Consider the following 25,468-nt stretch of genomic DNA (forward strand, 5'->3'; position numbering starts at 1 on the left):
TTATTTATTTATTTATTTATTTATTTATTTATTTATTTATTTATTTATTTATTTATTTATTTATTTATTTATTTATTTATTTATTTATTTATTTATTTATTTATTTATTTATTTATTTATTTATTAGAACTAACTTACCTGACTGTTCACCTAGGAACACGGATGGCAAATTATACTGCCGAACTGCAATAGAAATCATTCCGTACTGATCAGCACGAGTGATCATGTAAGTCGAAAACCATGTAACTTCTGCTCTGATTGTCCTAGGACTACTGCACTTGTACCGTTATGTCGGGTGAAACAATAATTGTTCAAAGACACACCCACTGAGTGTCGGAATTTAAATTCAGAAGTCAACATAATGCAAATTAGAAAAATGACCACATCTTCCATATATTTGTCCCTAAGGGTCGTAGAGCAATCGTTTTGATACCCTCATGTCGGCTATATAAGCAGCTTTCTAACAGTGCTCCACGTGGGTGGTCAGAATTGATAAAGCGAGCTACCCGAGGAACAGAATTGTGACACTCACTTTCCGAACATGGGTGGTTGAGTTGTAAGACACTGTCGCCTGAAAATTGGGTTAAATAGCATATTTTTGTTAGTTTTTATCTCAAATTTATTTTGTAAATAGAAATTTAATGTTGTGTAGCGCAGTAATAAACGAGGTAGCAAATATTTTCTCAATAGTCAGTAGTGCCATATGCACGTGCTAATGCTGTAACTATACTGAGTCTCAAGATCTCTGAGATGAACAGAAGTTATAATAGTGTTCAGATGAGAATTCCCCTTCTATCCACGCTCATTTTTAAATATACGTGTTTTACAGTGTCGTAATGCAAAATTATTCTACACTTAAACTACAACATGCAGCTTGAAATGCATAATCTGTTCATCATTTTGCAATGGTTACGATTATTTTTATGCATACCAAAATGCTTTCCTAGTACTGAGCACATTTACTTGAAACTGCTCTGAATTTTTTACTGTAACAGTTTATTACTACCAGTGGCATCTTCTTTGGCCCTAAGGGTCGTAGGGCAATCGTTTAGATACCCTCATGTCGGTTTTATAAACAGTTTTATAAACAGTGCTCCACGTCGGAGGTCAGAATTGATAAAGCGAGCTACCCGAGTAACAGAATTGTGACACTCACGTTCCGAACATGGGTGGCTGAGTTGTAAGACATTGTCATCTGAAAATTGGGTTAAATGGCATATATTTTAGGTTTATTATCTCATAATTATTTTGTAAAGAGTAATTTAATGTTGTGTAGCGCGGAACTAAATGAGGTAGCAAATATTTTCTCAATAGTCAGTAGTGCCATGTGCACGTGGTAATGCTGTAATTATGCTGAGTCTCAAGATCTCTGAGATAGACAGTAGTTATAATAGTGTTCAGATTAGAATTCCCCTTCTATCCACGCACACTTTAAAACATAAGTGTTTTACAGTGTCATAATTCAAAATTGCTCAACACTTAAACTACAAGATGCAATATGAAATATAGAATCTGTTAATTTCTTTGCAATGGCTGCGATTATTTTATGTATACCAAAATGCTTTCCTAGTAGTGAGCACATTTACTTGAAACTATCCCGAATTTATTACTTTACCATCTTCCTACCAGCAGCATTTTCTGGACATACAATAAGCAGAAAATCGGGCCTGTCTGCTACAGGATAAATGTCTTCTTTATCCCCTGGAACATCTACACCCAACAAACGTCACTTTGATTACAGAATACTGTGTAAGTTGTGCTACATTGAATTGCGTCTTGCTTTCCTGATATCTATATAGTAGAGCGGATGGCTATTCTGAGGCACTGCCTATAGGATGAATCGTGTCATTTCTTTACTAAGAAAGATCAACCTTGTGGACAAATTTACTGTATCCACCTTTTAGATTTAACTGCCAGTCAACAAGTCCGACGTGTGCACTAAAGTTAAACAGTAGTTTTACAAGTAATTTACATAGATTAGAAAGTCACTGACTAAAAATATCAAATAGTAAGAGCAGAGTTAACAGTGGCATTCATAACAGGGTATTGACGAGGATTGTGATCATTCAGTTATTACCCTTGTGGCTGATTGTGAGCTGATCTTTCATGATTTGGTGACTTTCCACTTCCTACTTCGGTTGTCATAGTGCACTCTTGCTCGCTGTCATCCGATTCATAGCTATAATGGCTATTATAATGGTGATGTTTCAGAATCACGAATTTTATTAGCCGTCTTGTTAGAAATACTATGCCGATAAGTAGAGCCATGGCCCCGAACGGAATAAAACACCTTATCGCTAAGAGAATTAGAGATGATTCCTCAGTAACTTCGACTGAAGTTTTTTTAATATTTTCAGAATCACTAAATTTGAGATAACGAACCATATTCCAGTCCCCCTGCGGACTCCTACACTCAGCTGAACACACAATATAATTTCTTTCGCACCATTTCCAAACCATACGCAGCATTCTGTTGCACTTCAATGGATTATCAGACATGTTCAAATACTTCAACGATTTGAGAATATCCAAAGCATCTACGTCGACGTCTTCAAGATTATTACTAGCCAAACTGAGACTACGAAGATTACCAATTCCTACAAATATGGCACTATGGTTGAGGTTGCCAATATTACATGAAGATAAGGACAATTTCGTCAAGGAAGGTAATTCAAGGAAAGGAGTTCCACCCAAAGATAGATGGTTACCACTAAGATCTATCTGACTGAGACGTACATTAGTTTTAAAAATGTGTGGTTCAAGATACCTGATTTTGTTGTATCTGAGACTTAATACACGAACATTTTCTAAATAAAGGAAGGAGTCATTTCTTATTACAGTCAAAAAATTCCAATCCATATACAGTTCCTCCACGTTCGTAAGATTCAAAAAATGTTTTGCTGTTATTTCTACAATACCACACTTATTCAAATACAAATATTGAAGTGAATTACTATAAACGATTGGCTCATGTTTTACCATGCTCAGAACATTACCACTGAGATCTAGAAATACGATGTCTGTGTTAGAATGAAACGTATGTTGGTTAAGAGAGCTAATTCGGTTGTAATCTACTTCAAGTCTGCGTAGATTTTTGAACTCTTCAGTATTCAAATTTATTAATTTATTACTGCTCAGTTTCAGTAACTGTAGTTTACTACTATCCAGGAGGAGAGCCTTCGGAAGAACATTTAAATTACAGTCGGAGAGATCCAGAGTTTCTAGACCTCGAATATTGAGAAAATGCTCGCTATCAGGAATTTGGATTGGATTGCCTCGTAGTCCCAAGTGTCGTAACTTAGAGCAATCCTTGAGAATATTTGGACTGAGTGATGTGATGCCATTGTTGTCCAAACTGAGAATCTCTAAATCTACAAGTCCCTGAAAGGCTGATTCTTGCACATATTTTATGTCATTATCCCTCAAATCAAGGGTGAGAAGTCCAGTTAAATGTAAATATTCGAAAATGCTATTATTTAATTTGCCAATGTTATTGGACGAAATTAGAAGATGCTTCGTGTCAGGATCCAGATATTTTGGAATTGATTCCAGAGATCTTCCCCTACAATCGGTGGTAAGTGTATTTTGGTAGTTATATACCATAATCAACTGTTCATCATAGTAGCGGTCGCAAAAAGATGCATGGACAGAAGTTACTAACTGTAGTACAACCACAAGCACCAAGATGAACGAATCCTTTCTCCATCGCATTATTTCTTTTCTTCTCCGTCTGAAAGAAAAAATCATATTTAGATTATTTACACGCTGATAATTCTCTACTAAATTACTCAGATCATACCATATCATTTACAGTATATCATACAATATTTCCAAGTGAATTGGCTACGTGGTTTGAATCACGAAGCTACCAGGTTGCATTCGAGAAATAATGAATTTCAACCCCATCGTCGGCAACCCTGAATATGTGTCTACGTTGCGTTCTCTTTTAACGCCAGAAAAATGCTGGGGCTGTATCTGAATGACGGTCACTGTCACTTCCTCCTCAGTCCTACACCTTTCCTATCCCATCGTCGCCATAAAACCTGTCTATGTCGTTTCGAGACATACATACATACATACATACATACATACATACATACATACATACATACATACATACATACATACATACATACATACATACATACATACATACATACATACTCATAATCTGTCATGGCTTTCAGTGTCCTTTTTACAAGCCTCTGTGAATTAAATAAACTCCTCCACAATCGTATATTTGTAACCCTGTGACTTCAACTAGTTCCAAACCTTTTATCCTTAAATCATTAGAAAATGAGTCTAACTAACGTCGCCTTGGTCTCCTTCTAGTTCTCTAACCCTTCATGGCCAAGAGTATAATTCACGTAAGTAATCTTTTTTTTCTCCGTATCACAACGAACAACATATAGGTAGTTAAAAAAAGAAAAAGAAAGAATTCATGTGTCATATCATAGTGGCCAGTAATTTAACATAACTCTAGCACATGCAGATTTTGGGACGTAGAGAAGAGAAAGGAGTACACCATGAAAGGTAGAGGCCGCCGTTACCTTGGTTAACCCCCTAACAAATCATTAAAAGAAAAAGACGTTGGGGAGAAAATTCCATTTATCTTGTTGAAATTTCATACGTATTATAAACACACAATAAATTTTGGAGAATTATAATTTTAAACAATTCCACGAAGAATGTATTTAGACATTTAAATAGAACATGTATCAAAAGCCCGAATGAAGTGGCTGGTCTTAAAAATAAGAGCAAATTTTGTGACGATGAAATACCTTCAGCAGTGAAGATTTTATAAGCAATTACCGTTTCAAAAATCAGTGACTGTGCTAAAACAAATGTCAATGAAAGAAGGCAAGGAAAAACAAGTCTCATTATATTGAAAAATATCGATGAAAAACAAGACGTACAATATCTTAAAGTTGAAGCTTCCACGGTGTGTAAAATTTAGTTTATTTTCCGGGTTGAACCATGTTGCTGTTGTTATCTGTACATCACGTACAGTTTGCCGACGTTTCGAATACAATGCAATATTCTTTTTCAAGGCGCACCTTTTAGCGATATTTCTTTGTACGGATAGGAGGAGTAAGGAGGAAGCTCTCCCGGTTCCATTAATACTGCCAACTGAAAGGAAATGAAATCTGAATTGAATCGATAATATGATCGATCGATATGAATATTCGAAACCTTTATTTTCTTAAGCCAATAACTGGGTCATACACACATTATATAACATTATATAACATTTCTCGATGCGAATCTTGTTCCCAGCATGAATTCTATAGCTTGGATTTGCTGTGTAAACAACAACAGTACTAGTACGCAAAGTGTACGCCAGATGTCGCACAGCGATGCATAAGTGATTCTTAGTTTGTGTTTCAAAGGTTGCCAATACGAATCTCGAAGATACCCGAGGCCGACCTATTCAGCACTAGGGTGTCCATGTATCGCTAAAAGGTGCGCGCACGGTATCTAGATTTCTTTCCTGTCGTCTTCTCCTTTGCAATTTGACGGAAATTTGTCCAAGAATTCGAATTAATCAATCACTACAGATCTGCATTTAGGGCAGTCGCCCAGGTGGCAGATTCCCTATCTGTTGTTTTCCTAGCCTTTTATTAAGTGATTGCAAAGAAATTGAAAATTTATTGAACATCTCCCTGTGTAAGTTACTCCAATCCCTAACTCTCCTTCCTATAAACGAATATTTTTCCCAATCTTTCCTCTTGAATTCCTGATCTTTCCTTCTTTTAAAGGTACCACTCAAACTTATTCGTTTACTAATGTCATTCCACATCATCTCTCCACTGACACCTCGGAACATACCACATAGTCGAGCAGCTCGTCTCCTTTCTTCCAAGTCTTCCCAGCCCGAACTTTGCAATATTTTTGTAACGCTACACTTTTGTTGGAAATCACACAGATCAAATCGAGCTGCTTTTCTTTGGATTTTTTCCCAGTACTTCAATCGAGTAATCCTGTATTCGACGTAATAACTCGCCCTGGCCAGTTCTGAGTTTCACAGTTCTGACGACACCATCCTTATCTGGTGTAACTTCAACTATGTGTCCCAATGACAAGTCTATACGCTTGAGATTATCACATCCAATCAACACAACGTCCCCGCAGCTACAGTACGCGTGCCCTCTTTTTCACGATGTGACACTAACTGCCCCAAATATGACTTCTGAATCTTTTCCTCAAATCCCGTTTCCAAATTTGTCGGTACTTAAACCTCCTTTTGAGGCTCTGTATGTATATCGTAACGAGATCAGGAACACCAATCTCCTTCATATCTTGCAGGAATAAAGAAGGGGAGAGAGGCACTAGTTCAGAAGCTTCTTCCATTATATAAGTCAAAGGTTGAGAATTAATCAAACTCTCACAGTCATATAATGAATTCATAATCTCCTCGTAAGTAAGACATGACCTACCCAATATCCTCTTCAATAAATCTTTGAGAAGACACATCATGCGCCCCCACCATCCACCCCACCAAGGTGCAATGGGGGGGGGGATTAAAACGCCATTCAATGCGCCTAGCAGTGCTGTACTTATCTATATCCTCCAAGTTCAGAGTTCGAAGCAAATTAAGAGCCCCGGTGAAGTTCGTCCCGTTGTCACTGTTGATAACAGAACATCTTCTTCTGCGAGCCACAAATCGACGGAGTGCTTGCAAGAATGCTTCTGTCGAGGCTGACGATACCAATTCAAGATGGACAGCTCTAAACACCGCGCAAGTAAAGAGGCACACCCACATTTTAATTCCACCTTGTAGATATAACGGCCCGGTTAAATCCAGCCAAATAATCTCGAACTCGGCATTATTCCGTACTCGACTGGATGGAAGTGGAGGTGAAATAACTTCAAGATGTTTTTCACTGTGTCTCTTGCACTTGGACAAAACTTACCTTATAGCTTTCCGACCGTTTAAAATCCGATAGCGTTCCCTGAGGTTATTTAGCAGCATTTGCAACCCTACGTGTTCTTGTATCTTGTGTTACGTCATGATTAACCTCTTCACTACCTCGTGTTGTGATGGAAGTACTGCACGCTGACGAATGAAGGCGATCTTCGTTTTCAGCCTAATTATTCCTTCATGCTCTTGAAACACTCTGAGCGTTCACAGTCTGTCGTCCCTCAATCCAGAAAAGGAGTCCTCTTGTATAAACCGAACAACTTTTCTCTCTGCAATGGCATACACTTCCACAGTTAAACAATTAATTCCATTCTCTGACGCAGTTCTGTAGGTAAACGGCTATTATGAGTAAACCTTAGCAATATCCCAACATGCGGACAATTCTTACAAAATTAGAGATGTATTTTGAAATACCAGTCCTCTTGATTCTACGAACCAAACAGTTAACATTCCCAACACCTGAGGATCTAACATTTGTCCATGTTGAAGCAACTAATTGTTCAGTTTTACAGTCACTGGAAAGTAAATCAGCAGGGCTAAGTTCCCCTGGAATATACTTCCAAGAATCAGAGTAAGTGATGTTCCTAATTTCATCAACTTGATTTATGACAAAGACCGGCCATTTGTCTCCCCCTGGTAATCCACGCAATTACTGTAGTAGAATCGCTCCAGAACAATGTCTTCACATTTTTCCATCCTAATCCGTCCAGAACTGACTTCGCAAGCCTTGCTCCTACAGTTGCAGCCATAAGCTCAAAACGAGGCACAGAAATCGTCTTTATAGGAGAGACTCGTATCTTGGCCGCCAACAGATGAATTTGAACATTGTCGCTTATCTCTTCTCTGAGGAAAACTACTGCTGCACATGCCTTTTGACTGGCATCACAAAAGGTGTGTACAGCGCTTTCGTCTATATTCACTGGTTTCTGTACCCATCGGGCGGTGGCATTTTTTCTAATTGAGGGAGTTCTTCATACCACAACAGAAATTATTTCTTGATAGTATCGTCAACTTCTGTATCCCAATCAAGTTCCATCTTCCACATTTTCTGCAGAAGCAATTTAGGACACACCATAACAGGACAGCTAAAACCTATAGGGTCAAAGACTTTGTCAGAGATCGACATGATTGTTCTCTTGGTACTGGTGTCAAAATGGTAATCTCTAATCCAACTCATGTTAACTTTGAGTTCATCACTTTCTCGATTCCACAACAAACCAAATACTGCAGAATAAGTGTTATCATGGGCACTCTGACATTTTTCACTTGACCATTCCCAATCCCTAAGCTCGAATTTGGCCTTTGCCATGACTTTGACCGATTCTGACATGAATGCATTGAGTTCGGCTTCAGTGTCCACACTAGAAACAACATTATCGACATAAAAGCTGTGCAGTAACTTTTCTTTAAGACAATGATTTGAGTTCTCTTCTTTCAATAAGTGGTGTTAGATTACAGATCCTAAGAGGAAAGGACTACATTTTACACCAAAAACCACACTTGCATGCCGGAATACCCTAACCTCCAGTTTTTCGTAACAGTTCCACCATAAAAGGGAAAGTTCCTGTCTTAAGGGTGAATACCAATCTGTAAAAATTCCCGTTTAATATCAGCTACCATTCCTATCTTCTATTCTCTAAATCTTAACAGCACATTCGGGATGAGTGCAATCTGATTTGAACCAGTTTCAAAACATTGATTTGAAGATGGAGAACTGCCTCGTTTTTCCGAAGCATCAAAAACATGTCTGATGCTTGTAGTTGCACTGTTTTCTTTTACAAATGGTCTATACAATAAGTAGTGACAACAATGAACACGATAAGATTCAGGCACACCTTCTATAATTCCATCCTTCAAACACTTCATTGCAATCTCGAAAAAGATCTTCAGATAACTTCTTCCTCATCAAACCCAGTCTTCTTTCAGCGATAGTCAGATTTGATGGCAAGACGGAATGCCCCTCATTCCAAGGTCTTGATATCGACCTTCTTCAGTGCGATGAACACTTTGGAGGAAATTATCTTTCGCTGCAATTTCCCGTTCCCTCTTCGTAACCTTCTCTACAGGATCCGAAATGCCTATTACATCCAACCTCCAAAAATCAGTGATACTTGCCCCTTCAATAAACATGGACGTTACAAGCAAGCCTTCATTTTCTTCACTTCTCTTGATATTAGGAAACTTTCACATCAAATTCCAGCCTAACAATGTCTCTACTGCAACTAATCCACACGAAAGCAATTCTCTTCATCCTGTTAGATGTTTGTCATCCATGTCTGCCCCAATAAGTATTTATATGGGTCCCAAACCTGTCTCAATATCGGTGATATCTATCTTCAATTTCTTCAGCTCGTTCGTCCATTCCCCTTCCGTAACATGTGAAATGACTCCACGGATCACTTCTTGGTCTTAAGCTTCAAAATTACACCGAAATTCATCATTCAGGTCCACTACACGCACCCTGTAAACTTCATGTACATTCCGTTGTGTTGTCACACCACCAAAAAGAGAATGTGTCATGATTTCCTTTCCCAGTGAAGTGTAATCCGTCTTTAAAGCCGTCTTTCGCAAAATGTAGGACTTCTGGGATCCCGTATCCACTAAAGCACGAATACATTCAGTCTTTCTATCAGATCTTACATTTACATGAAGGGTTTGTAACAACACCTTAAGCGAAGTGGAAAAAAATTTGCCAACGTGAGTTCCTGAGTAGCATTTTCTTCACTGTTTCTAACTTCTTTGGGGACAGCATGTTATTTTTCCAACAACTGTCTGCACATTAAAACAATATGCTTCCCACCACAAATTATACATTTTATATTTTTCGCCTTACAATTCTTTAGCATATATCCTGATTTCAGATACATGCCCTTTACATTTTCTGCTTACTTTCCCTGGACTTTTTTTAGCGGACAAGCAATCTGCACTAACAATGTCTCTACAAAACACACATTTGTCACCCTTACGTTGATTTGATATTAATAACCCCATTGCTGTAGGAATGTTGTCGTCTGGATCCTTCCCCTTGTGCTTGAATTTTTCTTTTGTCCCTTCACACTTTAAGTGAAACCTAGATGTAGCAAGGTTTATTGTCTGTTCACCCTCCACCTCTGACTTCGGGAATTTCATTAATCCCTCCAGACGGTCTTTCGCATTTGTAGCAGAAGAAAATGGAATACTACTTTGCCAAATTCTTAGTAAGTCTTCGGGGAGGCACGATTCAACAAAGGGAAATAACATAGAGGCACACTTGTCTGTTGTGACACCAAGTGATTCTAGAGATCTCAATTGTACTTCCAACTGATCACAAAGTTGAGACAATGCAATTCTGGATTTGGTTTGCGAGGCCTTGTGTAAAACTAAACTCAGCAGCTCACGTACATAAACCTCTTGGCCAAAACGAGATTTTAGGCTTTCACTTGCTTTGCTGTAATTTATTCGTGGGGAACTCTCAACTACCTGCCGAGCACGTGATCATTTTTCTGTTGCCTGTATTAAATATATGAAATTTATCCTCCACAGCTATTTCAGGATCTTAATCTATTGTGGAGAACTGACTCCAGAATGGTAACCACTCCTTTAAATCCCCTCCAAAAGTGCGGAATTCTAACATTGGCTATTTGAATTCCTTGGTTTGTTGGTTGCTGAAACTACTACCAACAGTACCCGCTTCTCATATGATTTGTTAAACCTGTATTCCCGAAGTACGCAATTTAAGGTCCAGATACTTTTTCTGATACTCATCAGCCCCTTCTATTTCCTTGTCAGTTTCAGCTCGTCACCATCTAATAACAAACCAAGCACTTTCGAATCCAGTTCGTTCAAAATTGCTATCTCACTTTCTAACAAGGTGGATAATGATTGAAGTTCCCTAATATTAACGTTTTCCTCTTCAGTCAAATCACTAACCTGTTTAGAAATGTTCGTAAACGTAGACTTTGTCGCTCTCCTTTGCTTCAGTAATTTATCGAGGATTTCGCGCCCCACATTCCACGTGGGTACGAAGATTCTACATTCTTCAAGTCGTAAATATCCCGTCGCGGTCGGCGCTAAATGATGTGTAATACCATTACACAGGGGTGGCCGTACTTTATGTGCTGAAGTGCTGCAGCACATTGCCTATTTGAAAAATAAATTAGTTTAAAAATATTATCTGCAATCAAATACAATGCACTGAAAAAGACGTCAGCCAAAGAATAAGAAACGATTCTACTCCCCTCACAACCAGGTAACTAGTCGTGCGCTCCACGCCGGGTGGCTGTGCTGGGCTGTGCGATCACAGCTAGCGAGAATATCTAAACTTTTTGCTAGAAAGCAGGAACTCTTCCCTTTGCGCATGCATGCCCAACTTTTCCGATAGACTGTGGAAACAACAACCAAGACCGCCAAGATATCACTTCAGAGAGATGCATCGTTCGACCACAGAGAGGCAGCACTAGTCACACTTGCATTACGACCGAAATGAGAACGTGGCAGGTTAATTAAGAGGGAATCGCTCAAAGCAAACGGGAAAACAAAATACTGTAGAGCTGTTCCCGCCAGGTCTTTTAATACCAAAGAGATAGAATACTCCCAACTTGCCTATTCCATAGCCACATTCGTAAATCGATGAACTATAGAAATTGTACTTTTCATGTTGTCAAAATAAGGACATGATATTGTGATTTTCTTTATAGATGTCACTATAAAAACATAACATGTCATTTTGCATTATGACGTTGCTGGTTTTATTTCAATGCTTTTGGTAACAATGAGAAGTTCTGTTTTTGAGCACTCACACCAAGTGTTTGAATTCGTGAATATTCTGCCATGGCAGGTGTTCTTGTGTGTTTAATCATATAGTTTTATCATTTTTATGAGGAATGTGTATTTGTTTTGGGGTTGCTTGCGGGTTTGTTCAGTGTGGTAAACTCAATGGAGAGCCTCTTGAAGACCGCATACCGGTATGTTTCTAAATATTTTTTTTTCTTTTGGAGGGCGGATGGGTTACGGCTCACAACTGATTATCTGCACAAGGCGCCACTGCCATTATAAGCAGAAATATATTTTAAGGAAGTCTTACAATGGGTATGCACTGAATTTAATGTTAAAACACTTTTTCATACAGCTACATCACTTCATACTTTACAAAACGTAGCGGACAATACTACATTCAATTGTAACTTTCTTAACTGCCAACAGATGGATCTACCGGCAAATGGCCGACAGTATCGATAGCAATGTCTGACGTAACACCCTCATAACCATTTGCAGAGATCTGTACCCTTTGTTTATAATCATATTTATGTGATTACCCCAATGAAGATCTTTCCTTATATTAACACCTAGGTACTTACAATGATCCCAAAAAAGGAACTTTCACCCTATCAACGCAGTAATTAAAACTGGGAGGGCTTTTGCTATTTGTGAAACTCACAACCTGACTTTTAACACCGTTTATTATCATACCATTGCCTACTGTCTATCTCACAACATTATCTACGTCATTTTGCGTTGCTTACAATCTTGTTACTCTATACAGAATAACATCATCTGCAAAAAGCCATATCTCTGATTCCATTTCTTTACACTTAACATTGATATATATATATAAGAAAACATAGGGGTCCAATAATACTGCCTTGAGGAATTCCCTGTTAATTATTACAGGGACAGATAAAGCATCGCCTACTCTAATTCTCTGAGTTCTATTTTCTAGAAATGTAGCCACCCATTCAGTTACCTTTTTTCTAGTCCAATTGCACTCATTTTTGCCAGTAGTCTTCCATGATCTTCCCTATCAAATGCCTTAGATAGGTCAATCGCGATACAGTCCATTTGACATGTTGAATCCAGGAATCTGCTATAATTTGTTGAAATCCTACAAGTAGAGCTTCAGTGGAATAACCTTTCCTAAATCCAAACTGCCTTCTATCAAACCAGTTATTAATTTCAGAAGCATGTCTAGTATAATCAGAAAGAATGCTTTCCCAAAGCTTACATGCAATGCATGTCAAACTGACTGGCCTGTAATTTTCAGCTTTATGTCTACCACCCTTTCATTTACACACAGGGGCTATTATAGCAACTCACCATCCATTTGGTATAGCTCCTTCATGCAAACAATAACCAAATAAGTACTTCAGATATGATAGTATATCCCAACCCATTGTCTTTAGTATAGCCCCCGAAACCTCATCAATTCCACCTGCTTTCCTACCTTTCAACTTTTGTAACTTATTATAAATGTCACTGTTATCATAGGTGAATTTTAAGACTCCTCAACTATTAGTGAGCCAACGGCCGTAGCCGTGTTGAAACACCGGATCTCGTGAGATCTCTGAAGTTAAGCAATTTTGGGCGTGGTCAAGATTTGGATGGGTTGCCACGCGCTGTTTGTGGGGGTAAGGGAATGGAGGAGCGGAAAGGAAATTGCCACCCTACCGTACGTAAACTCCGGCTCAGGCACACATCTACGGAGGTTCGGACCTGCCTTCGTGCAGAATACACCCTTAGCTTACCTAGTATTAGTGACCACCTCTATCTGGACATTATATTTGTAACCAACAACCTTTACATACTTATGACTTAATAATACTTCTGCCTTTTAAAGATCCTCGCAAACACCCTCCCCTTGTTCATTAATGGTTCCTGGAACGTCCTTCTTGGAACCTGTTTCTGACTTAAGTACCTATACATACCTTTCCATTTTTCACTAAAATGTGTATGACCACCAATTATGCTTGCCATCATGTTATCCTTAGCTGACTTCTTTGCTAGATTTAATTTCCTAATAAGTTCCTTCAATTTCTCCATACTTCCACAGCCATTACTAACTCTATTTCTTTCCAACCTACACCCCCTTCTTAGCATCTTTACATCTCTGTTATAATGTAGTGGATCTTTACCAATCCTTACCACATTTAAAGATACAAATCTATTTTCACATTCCTCATCAGTTCCTTTAAACACATCCCAGAGTCTGTTTATATTTTTATTTACCGTTTCCCACCAATCATAGTTACTTTTTAAAAACTCCCTCATGGCTGTTTTATCAGCCGTATGGTACTGCTTAATAGTCCTAATTTTATTACCTTCCTTTCTTTCACATTTATTTTTAACTACTACAAAAACAGCTTCGTGATCACTAGTACCATCTATTACTTCGGTTTCTCTATAGAGCTCATCTGTTTTTACCATCACCACATTCAGGATATTCTTCCCTCTACTTGGTTCCATCACTTTCTGAATCAGCTGCCCTTCCCATATTAAGCTATTTGCCATTTGTTGGTCATGCTTCCTGTCGTTCGGATTACCTAAAAGTGAATTTGTATGCAATATTATGGTTACTTAAGTAACTAGGTGTATAACCATTATATTGGGGGGTTTTAAGTTTATTTACTGCATAATGTTAAGTTGTCCGAATATTCTCTGGAAAATTAAGATCCTGAGATATATTATCGTGTTTTAAGTTAAGATGTTAATGTATATACCAGGAATTTTCTGGTGGGAAAATGAAGAACCACAGAAGGACATTTAAATTTCAATCGGAGGGATCCAGAGTGTTTAGACTTCGAATATTGAGTACAATGCTCGCTATCAGGAATTTGGATTGGATTGCTTCGCAGTCCCAAGTGTCGTAACTTGGAGTAAACTTTCAGAGTTTTCGACCAGGATTTCCCAAACTTTTTGCGTCTGAGGCCCCTGAGTATATCGTATTCATGTCTAATGACCCCCTGTCCACAGAGCATAATACTGAATTGAGTGAACAAAGGAGAGAATTTTATAATGTTACCATGTTTGATTGTATGCGTGTAATTTAGGACTAATATTAACTTTCCTTTAAATTTAACTGCAACTTCATTTTCAGCAGATAAAGATAATTTACATGTGCATAGAAATTATAAAACATTGTTACACTTGGCTAATAATTACAACAGTCTGGATCTGGAAACTTACTTCAGAGAATTCACTTGGTATAAATGTTGAATCAATGGGATCGATGGTGCTATTTTCCAAATACCAAGCGTTTTACAAGTGTAGTCACCCGAACCGAAGATCAGCATCAAATTTAGTTCCGATTATGCACTTTGTTGTCATTTGTATGAGATCAGAAATGGTACAACCAGGACAGGTATGTTGTTACGATAAGCATTAAACTCAGTATTTCCTTTCAAGTTGTAGGATATAGAGGATGCCATGGATCCAAAAGTCGATCAGAGACGTGGAGTTGTGATACAAGGTCTTCACAAGATACTGCCATCTTGTAGGCCTACCATGTATCGTCCAAGAATTGCATATGCTGTATGTAAGTTATAACGGGCGTCAGGAAATGTTCTCCACAGTGCCTTCGTGGTGCTGTGTATATAAGGTAGCTACAGCAGTTTAGTCTGCAGCACGGTGTCATATCTGTCACGCTCACTCGTCGACACGCCAACGTCAACAGGGTAACATTACAGGGGAGGCCACACGTCTGAACTGTGAGCTGTCGAAATCGTCAGTGTGTATTGCATTAAGCCAGCGTTCAGATAGATTATTGGAATAGTGCAACAGGATACGGGCGGTAATGTTTACTACTGACAGCTTTTTTTAGTGGAATACGTTTTTCGCGAAGGCGATCCGTTTACAGAAAACGTAAAACTAATCAGGCGTGGTTTCTTAAGTCAAAGTGTCCAAACCGGGATACCGTTTAGGATTTCATAAGTAAATTTCGTGTGTCCGGCTCAGTTAACGATGTACCGGGAACAGCCAGGCCTACTCTTTTAATACACGAAAAATTTGATGAAATTTCCGATATAATGCTGTGAAATTCTTCGACAATATGTGTAGACGTGTTGAAGTTTGTCTTTGAACACAAGGACAACACTTCCAGCATCTGTTATGAATTGCTGTGGTGAGTACAAAGTTTACTGTTCACTGATTGTTGTTTATTTGTTTTGTTTTGATACAAGCGGCAGCAGCCGTGCTGCCAACTTAACTACCTATGCTACTTCACGCAGCAGCACGTAGGCGCTGCGGAGAACATTTCCTGGCGCCCTGCACAACAGTAAAGGCATATGGAATGTTTTTAAATTTAGAATAATAATCTATGAATTGTGTGTGTACAATACAATTTCGCTCTTTAAATACTTACAACATACATTATTATTGCCTACCCCTTGGATTATAATAACATGCCACTTTTATATGGCAAACAGCTACAACAAAAGGAGCGCACTGCATTCACTGCCATCATTATGAGACACGCATTCAACTAACAACTGCCACTGCCTTCGTGACATTACGAAGGCAGTACAACTGCGCATGTTCGACTCGAAGAATAACTGGACTTCATACGTAGGGCACACGAAATAGCACATAGTAATATTTACAGCAAAATGCAGTCAAGTTCCATCATACGCTGTAGCAAGCAAGAATATTGCTCACCTCTACCGTACTCAGATATGCATTAACGAAGTAGCTGGTCATTCTGAACATTTCCTTCATTAATCGAATGGCTATGCACAAGCCCATTGCATATCGGTCGGCAATAGCTTATTTTACTGCAAATAGCTCTTTTAAGAGCTACCTAGAAATGAACATAACAGAGTACCTGCAACATGAGAACTGATCATAATTTACATTTTTCTTCAACAACGCCACTCACACGAACATTTAACAGCGAAATAGAACATGGTCCTATCAATCAATCAATCAATCAATCAATCAATCAATCAATCAATCAATCAATCAATCAATCAATCAATCAATCAATCAACCAATCAATCAATCAATCAGTCAATCGATCAATCAATCGATCTCCAGTAGAATAACGCCCACGATATCTCCTGCCTGTCGTAAGAGGCGACTAAAAGGGGCTGCAGGGACTCGTATATCGGGAACGTGTGTTGGCGACCACGGGGTCTTTAGCTGAGCCCTGGCATTGCTTGTGCCAGGCTCCTCACTTTCATCTGTCCTACCCGACCTCAGTTGATCAACTCTTGTTCATTTCATAACCCGACGGTATTAGGTCACGAGGCCTAGGGAGTCTTTCATTTTCATGCCCGTAGTGGATTTTGTCTTTCTTTGTCCGATACCTTCATTTTTCTAATTGTGCCTGTAAAATAAAGTTTCTCCGCACAAGATCTTGTTATCTTAAGTTTTAAAAGGTGCATTGCCTTTATGACACAGGGTGCCCGTCATCCTCGAAGGGTCTGCCGTACAAAGGTTGCACCGCTCTTAGTAATAAGCCATACAAAATACAACCTGGGGTGTACAAAATTCCCTGTACTTGCGGCAAGGTATACATTGGCCAAACATTCCGGTTCCATTGGTACTCGTATCAAGGAATACCAACGTAATATCCGTCTCAACCTGCCAGACAAATCAGCAATAGCTGGAACACGCCCTATCTATATCGCGTTCCAAGATGTGCGACTGCTATTAACATTTTTTCATTCCTTCCTTGAAGAAGGAGGTGAGCCTCTTAGACGGTTACACCGTCTCTCAGACCAGGAGATGCTTGGAGAAAGTGAGGGGGTAGGCGTTCGATGCCTATACTAGGAACTGTCTCGGCATGCACCTTAGTGCAGGAGAATGGAAAACCACGGACGACGGTTTTCAAGACAGCCGAAGGTGGGGACCAGTCCCTCTCCGTCTCCCGAATACAGGGGAACCGTGGCCATCCTTCCTCTGCTCGGTTGGCCGGTCAGAGTTCCGAGCTGTCGGACCACGGACCAGCGGTGGCCACGTGTGGGCCCAGACTCATTCGCCGACCCGATGTTCGAGCTCTTACAGTAAACACTACAGGTCTGGGATTATACGGAAAGCTGTGGAAATAAGCATTTCAACAGGGACACTGTCTGTCACTTACGTAATAGGCCTGCGTGGCTGCCAGCCATTAAGGATTTATACAGGTATCCTTTCACTATTATTATTTCTTTCCGATTTTTTCCAAATTCTTATTCTCCTCATCACGAGATGGTTCACACTTACAGTGACTCTATATGTACATATAGTTCACACTGCGCACAGGGAGCCATCTAGTGGCGAACGAGAGTACCACTTACTATAGACAACGATAAAGCATTCTTAAGTTTAAGTTATTCAAACCTTCATTCATTTTTAGAGAAGTCTTGCTCGTGAACAGACGAGATTATCTTTTCAAGACGCAGAGCAAAGTCTTCTGTGAAAAAAACCCAAAAGCTTATTTTCCTATCTACATACAAACTATTATTATGTATGTAACATCATCATTCATTGTGCAAAATTTGAATCACCAGTATACTTTATTTCAAGGAAAGTGTGTGTTTGGTTCATATCGTAATGGCAATTCAATATTATAGTGAGCCCTCGTCGATGACCTCCCCACTTCCTAACCCACCAAATAAGGATGTCGACTGTACACACCTGTTGTATATAAGAACAATTATTTAACTGGAACATACTGTAAATAATCCAATTAACATTGTTATTGTCATCTTGTCTCTTCTACGTCGTTTACTGTAAAACGTTAGTCAGCTAACATGATTGTATTTACCGTATATATGTCATTTATAACTATCTAGTTGGTGCATTATTGTTAATAGTCCAAATACAACATTTATCCTAACTTTTATTGTAAAGACCTTTTCATCCCATCTCATTGTATATACCGGTACTGTATTCTTGTAAATATAACTCCATAATTGGTATCACATTGTAAATAGTCCCATTACAAGATGGGTTCTACTCATAATATGTAAATTCCTATTACCCCTGCTCATTGTACACTGACTGACAGAGCAAATGCAACACCAAGAAGGAGTGGTCAGAACTTTATGCCAATTGCAGGGTAGACTGACGTCACTGAGGTATGCTCATGATGTGAAATGCGCCGCTGTGCTGCGCACGTAGCGAACAATAAATGGGACACGGCGTTGGCGAATGGCCCACTTCGTACCGTGATTTCTCAGCCGACAGTCATTGTAGAACGTGTTGTCGTGTGCCACAGGACACGTGTATAGCTAAGAATGCCAGGCCGCCGTCAACGGAGGCATTTCCAGCAGACAGACGACTTTGCGAGGGGTATGGTGATCGGGCTGAGAAGGGCAGGTTGGTCGCTTCGTCAAATCGCAGCCGATACCCATAGGGATGTGTCCACGGTGCAGCGCCTGTGGCGAAGATGGTTGGCGCAGGGACACGTGGCACGTGCGAGGGGTCCAGGCGCAGCCCGAGTGACGTCAGCACGCGAGGATCGGCGCATCCGCCGCCAAGCGGTGGCAGCCCCGCACGCCACGTCAACCGCCATTCTTCAGCATGTGCAAGACACCCTGGCTGTTCCAATATCGACCAGAACAATTTCCCGTCGATTGGTTGAAGGAGGCCTGCACTCCCGGCGTCCGCTCAGAAGACTACCATTGACTCCACAGCATAGACGTGCACGCCTGGCATGGTGCCGGGCTAGAGCGACTTGGATGAGGGAATGGCGGAACGTCGTGTTCTCCGATGAGTCACGCTTCTGTTCTGTCAGTGATAGTCACCGCAGACGAGAAAGGTCAAATCCGGCAGTAACTGTCGAGCGCCCTACCGCTAGACAACGCGGCATCATGGTTTGGGGCGCTATTGCGTATGATTCCACGTCACCTCTAGTGCGTATTCAAGGCACGTTAAATGCCCACCACTACGTGCAGCATGTGCTGCGGCCGGTGGCACTCCCGTACCTTCAGGGGCTGCCCAATGCTCTGTTTCAGCAGGATAATGCCCGCCCACACACTGCTCGCATCTCCCAACAGGCTCTACGAGGTGTACAGATGCTTCCGTGGCCAGCGTACTCTCCGGATCTCTCACCAATCGAACACGTGTGGGATCTCATTGGACGCCGTTTGCAAACTCTGCCCCAGCCTCGTACGGACGACCAACTGTGGCAAATGGTTGACAGAGAATGGAGAACCATCCCTCAGGACACCATCCGCACTCTTATTGACTCTGTACCTCGACGTGTTTCTGCGTGCATCGCCGCTCGCGGTGGTCCTACATCCTACTGAGTCGATGCCGTGCGCATTGTGTAACCTGCATATCGGTTTGAAATAAACATCAATTATTCGTCCGTGCCATCTCTGTTTTTTTTCCCAACTTTCATCCCTTTCGAACCACTCCTTCTTGGTGTTGCATTTGCTCTGTCAGTCAGTGTACATACAGTATTCATGTAAGTATAACTATCAAGTTGGTGTCATATTTTAAAATTCAACATCTGTGTTACATGTATGTGAAAACACTTAGCTCACATCATTGTATATACCATTACTCGAATTCACCAGTTGCAATCGTAATTTGTAAATAGTAATATGAAACGTTGCAAAGTCTGACAAGTTGTAAATAAAGCGCACAGCCAGAGGAAAATCCCCCCACCTCCTCAACCATGCCAAATCACCCTAACCCAGCCTCCTACTGCATTAAACCCACAAACCCCGCCGAATCTCCTGGCCAGAGAGAAAGTGTTATCTTCTAGGTGGCCCGCCCCTCCCCCTCAGGGAGGGGAATAAAAACTTTCATTAGTTACTTAGTTAGTGTGTTTGGTGGTTACTTACACTAATGCGTGTTTTAATGTACATCACCCTTTAATTGGTCGGTTTTATTTGTAAATTGTCTGAAGGAATGCAGTTTATCAAGTTTCTATTGACTCAAGGAAAAGTATAACTGGGCAACCAACCTAAGCAAAATATGAAAAGTTTCAACAATGCTTGGAATGAATGTATTGACCAAAGAAATACAAGCACCATAAAGGGCTTGAAAACGAAAGACTCCCCAGGCCTCGGAAACCTAATACCGTCGGGACGGAAAAAGAACAGCAATTGACCAAGGGAAGTCGGATAAGAAATTTGAAAACAAGTAGCCTGACACAAACAACTGGAAGCAATGTTAGGCTCAAAAGTGCTACAAAAATGGAAGCCTCTGGGACCCCTTTTAGTCGCCTTTTACGTCAAGCTAGAGATACCGTGAGTGTACTCTACCGGCCCCACCCAAAGGGGAAGTACCATTATTATTGCTATAATTATTCCTGTTCTATCACTAAATTCGTTAGTCAGCCCGTACCGTAATTAAATCTAGTTTTACGGCTGAATATCTTTCCTGACGCCAACGCTGTGTGGTGAGACGTCATCAGTATTACGTGTTTCTGTGGTGGATGGTAGTGTTACGTGTTTTGTGTATATGAAGTGTAGGTATGAAGATGATGATATGATAATAATAATAATAATAATAATAATAATAATAATAATAATAATAATAATAATAATAATAATAATAATAATAATAATAATAATAATAATAATAATAATAATAATAATACCAGGGGTCACCGGCTATTTAAACTGCGCGCCTTGTCTACGGCCACCTATGCCAACGGACTTGAACTTGTAAACTCCCAAGTAATTTCGTTTTCTACAGTTAGATAACTCTAACATCAATTTGCTAGCTCACTCTTACGCACTAAAAACGAACCTAGAACTTAGGACATTTCATTTTTGTTATTAGTAAATCTTTTTCTAAAGATTGCTTTTGTTAATGTACCGAAGTTATCAACACTTCAGCTGGTTCCTTCTCTACTATAATATAACTATCAGATGCGTATAAATAAGTTCTCTAGGCAATCAAAACCGGGGCTGTGTACAGGCATTCAGCCTATCAGCAAAGTGTGATTCAATTTAATCGGGAAGCTTCCCCTTACAGAACTACATAAGCAGGGCACTTTAGGGCCGTCTTGTCTGAATTGCTCCAGTGCCTGGGAGTGTGACTTGACGGAGGTCTAGGAGGCAGGGGCGCGGCCTGCTTGAAGAATATCCAGCGATACAAGGTAATGGCAGAATTTTCCTAAACATGTGATAGCACCTGGGGGTAGTTTGAGAGGAAGGTTTTAGCGTTTTCTTTTAATGTAATTTTTTAAAATGTTGGTTTAAATGTAGGATTCTCGGCGAAGTCACAGGACTCTGTTCCTATTCCGTACCGGGAAATATGTAATGACCCTCTGCCGTCTCCCATTCAACCTTGCAATTGGGTGACAAGTTTTCAAACTCTAAATTTTGTAAATCTCGTCTTGGCTTTAAAGGTTCCTCCTTTAGTCACCCTCTTGTAGTATGGGATTAACCTCTGTATCTTTGGACTGTAGCCCACTTAGGTTTTTTTTTAGTAATTTCTATAAGGAGTGTTGGAGTTTCGTTCCTTGCCTTTTGTTAATGGCCAGTTATGTGCAACCTTTTCTATTTTACTCTTAAGGCCATGTAGTATGGGTAAATATGCCCCTGTTTACCCTGTATTATCCATAAGGCAACGGTTCTTCGTTGAAGTTCAAAACGCTTAAAAGACTTGTCATTCACTGACCAGCCAGTCTAGTGGTAGCCCGCGTCTTGGACTCAGCATACACCACTGATCTGCGGGTTGCATAAAACCTAGTGAATAGGGGCAGCTGCACCACTCAGTACCTACAGTATATTATTATTATTATTATTATTATTATTATTATTATTATTATTATTATTATTATTATTATTATTATTAACTTAGGGAATCCGCACGAATCCATTATTACTCTTAATAAGAGCCAAGGACATTCATTTCATTATTGGGTACTCCATATCACCTAAACTCTCTGGAAGTTTGGACACCCACCAAAATATAATTCTGGATGAAGACCTACACGTAATGCAATCTCCCCCACGGTCCAACTGAAATCCTGGCTTCGCTACTGGGTGGTGCCGCGCCTGCATCAGTCATACATACCTTGGAGAATCCTTTCCATTTCCAGCCACTTTTACTCACGATATCCGGACCCTTATTCAAGTAGCAACGGGTAGATTGGGTTGGGACCACGGGCCCCCTAGATAAGTCTGGTATAATATCCACTTATTTGTGCTATGCTCCTCATTTTCGTATTTCCTATCGGATCTCCGCTCTCTCATTATGACCCCGATGACATTAGATTTGTGAGACCTACGGAGTGTTCCATTTTCACGTCCTTCATGACTCTTTGCCGATAGCTTCATTTTTCGAACTCTTCCATTTGTTTCCTCTCATTAGGGGACGGTTGTCTAGTTCTACTTTCCCTTAAAATAGTAAACACCAATATCACCTTAATCAAGCATCAGTTTGTAGAAAGCATCAGTCTGCAGGAATATGTCTACTACTGAAGGAAAAACAGTAATCACCGCCATCAATTTAATCAAGCAACAACTTGTAGAAATACGTCTACGGGTACTGCTTTAGGAAAAATTGCAAACATAATAAAAAATCGCGTCCGTTAAGATGTCCCTTATTCTTACGTCATTATTTTACTATGGGACACGTTAAGAAGTAAACACAGAGGTGTTGTAACAGCGAAGAATATAAAGAATATGTTTTCTCAATAAAATTAAAGACTAATGGGTGTATTCCTAACAGACGAACCGTTACAACAATTTCTCAGGTCAATATAGGGCAGTCTTTTACATAATATTCGTACTGGCTACATTCGCTCAGTGCTATTTACGCCTAGCATTTTGAGACGTTGACCACATTTTACAGGTAGGGACTCTAGACATGAAAAGCCACTTAAGTGGTGTAGTTTGCCGACACATTCTCACCATCACTAGCCACCATGAATGTAAGAGGCCAACAAGTTTTATCGATAGAGAGGAACGCATTCAACATTGCCTATTTTTCTCTCTATCCTTTGACATTTACACACTGAGAATAAATTATTTCTGTAATATTTACGATTTTGTTTACATTAAATAGTTTTACAAAGCAAAATGAAATCTTTCTCACCGCAAGTTATCCATCCTGACACATCTCCCATGAAATTATCAAGCTTTCTTCATTACAAAAACAACATTAGCTTCTAAAAGTAAAATAAGATTTTTCACTGGTGTATCAAGTTGTCAGTATACTTAGAAGACTGCCCTATCTTGACCTGATATCAGACATGATCTTAATTCTTTCAAGATAACGACTGCTAGTACGCCTAACCAATAGGCTAAAGACGATAACTAATGAAAGAAGTCTAGTCAGCGGGACTTCCAGCGATAAGACTACACTCTTATCTTTTACTTCGGCACATTTCTTCTTTCTCTTCATGAATAGCTCTTAGGGCATGAATCATCTGTTAAACTGTTCATCGTGTGTTAGTAGACGGCAATACAAATCGTAGAATGAGGACAGTCCAGTGGCGTATGCTGGGATCAAGACGAGAGCTACCAATAGACCTAAGTTACGGTACCCTTTTTCGACAGGTGGTTTAGTGAAGGTCAGGCCTTAAGCGTTTTGAGCTCCGCCAATAGCCAACGGAGTAGCCTGCTGTGTTGACTCAACACCCAACTTTCTTCAGCTTATCACAGTTATTTCAGGGGTCGTTGGAGCCACCCAGGCTCATTTTGACTCTGGCTGGGGGTTTGTGACCGGATGCCCTTCCTGACGCCAAGTGATTCTTGAGATGAAAATCTCGACCCAGGATCGACATAGATTTGTACCTCAGCCTTCCTGGTGGGAAGGCAGAAGCTAAGCCACCGAGCTAACTCAACACCTGATCAGTGGAAATGGTAGGGTTTATGAAACTGAAGCCCAGCTTTGTGGCTAAATGGATAGAATACTTATGTTTGGTCCGATGGCCCCGGTTAAATTCTCATTATCAACCCCCTCGTACTCTTAGTTACCCTGGCTTGGGGACTGGGTGTTTATGACGTTTTCGCCATTCTTTTCATCCTCGTTAAGTCACCACCAAGCCTATACAGATGCCATGCATTACTATTAGTATTATTATTATTATTATTATTATTATTAAAATAAAAGTTTGAATTTTACAGTATTACCAGCGGTCGTACCCATCGTTCACTGGTTTATTACCTTCTGGAGAGATCAGCGGTGGTGTCCGAACCATGATCACGGGTTCTATTCCAACCAACAAAAAAGAACATGAAACCAGAAATATTGCATTTCATTTTAGCAGATCTACCTATAATAAGACAACTATCCCTGCAGTGTCTTCCTACAAGGATGTACAGTAGAAGTAAACGGGAGTGAAATACCAGCACTCTCTTATCTATATACCCTAAGTCAGAAGTATGAGGGGAGGGAGTACATACGATGAGTATAACGCATGGTGGTTCGTTCGCAGTAGCGATCTGACGGAGCGAAGCCTAGCACAACTATCCCCCCCCTACGGTCTCCGCACCTGTCGGGCATTCAGAAGGAAGCCGCACGCGGTGGGGCGATGGGAGAGAGACGCAGCAGTTGGACTGCAATATCAGTCTTTTCAAGTTGTATACATGGAACAATGTGTCAGATGCTTCAATTATAATGTGCTTTAGAATTCCGTCGTTTTCATGTGAGGTTTGGACTTCACCGATAGCTTTGGTAGCCCTCAGTATATGTCACTGGGGCAGTCACTCACAGCACACAATATTTTATCTGAGGAATTCTCGCCTTCGGATCAATCTACTGCCGCGAATAGGTAACGAAGTACGGTATTGTCCCCTCTCATGCATGTGAGACCCAACTACCTAGCACATTAGACCCTAATTATCTAAGAGTTTGTGGTCTTCGTATATGGTCTTCCCAGTCCAGGTAATAACCTGGACT

The 25,468-nt window shown here is 40.1% G+C and overlaps 1 protein-coding gene across 1 annotated transcript; it reads right to left on the reverse strand.

Annotated features, from left to right (window-relative positions):
* Positions 1-23,793, reverse strand: LOC136857681 (leucine-rich repeat-containing protein 15). Its single transcript, XM_067136530.2, has 2 exons — positions 23,660-23,793; positions 1-3,730 (listed from the first exon to the last, which is right to left on the reverse strand). The coding sequence occupies exons 1-2, from the start codon at positions 23,671-23,673 to the stop codon at positions 2,074-2,076; spliced, it is 1,671 nt and encodes a 556-aa protein (XP_066992631.1). The 5' UTR covers positions 23,674-23,793; the 3' UTR covers positions 1-2,073.
* Positions 23,794-25,468: the final 1,675 nt, after the last annotated feature.

Source organism: Anabrus simplex, chromosome 1 (genome assembly GCF_040414725.1).
Source record: "Anabrus simplex isolate iqAnaSimp1 chromosome 1, ASM4041472v1, whole genome shotgun sequence".
Taxonomy (NCBI): Eukaryota; Metazoa; Arthropoda; class Insecta; order Orthoptera; family Tettigoniidae; genus Anabrus; species Anabrus simplex.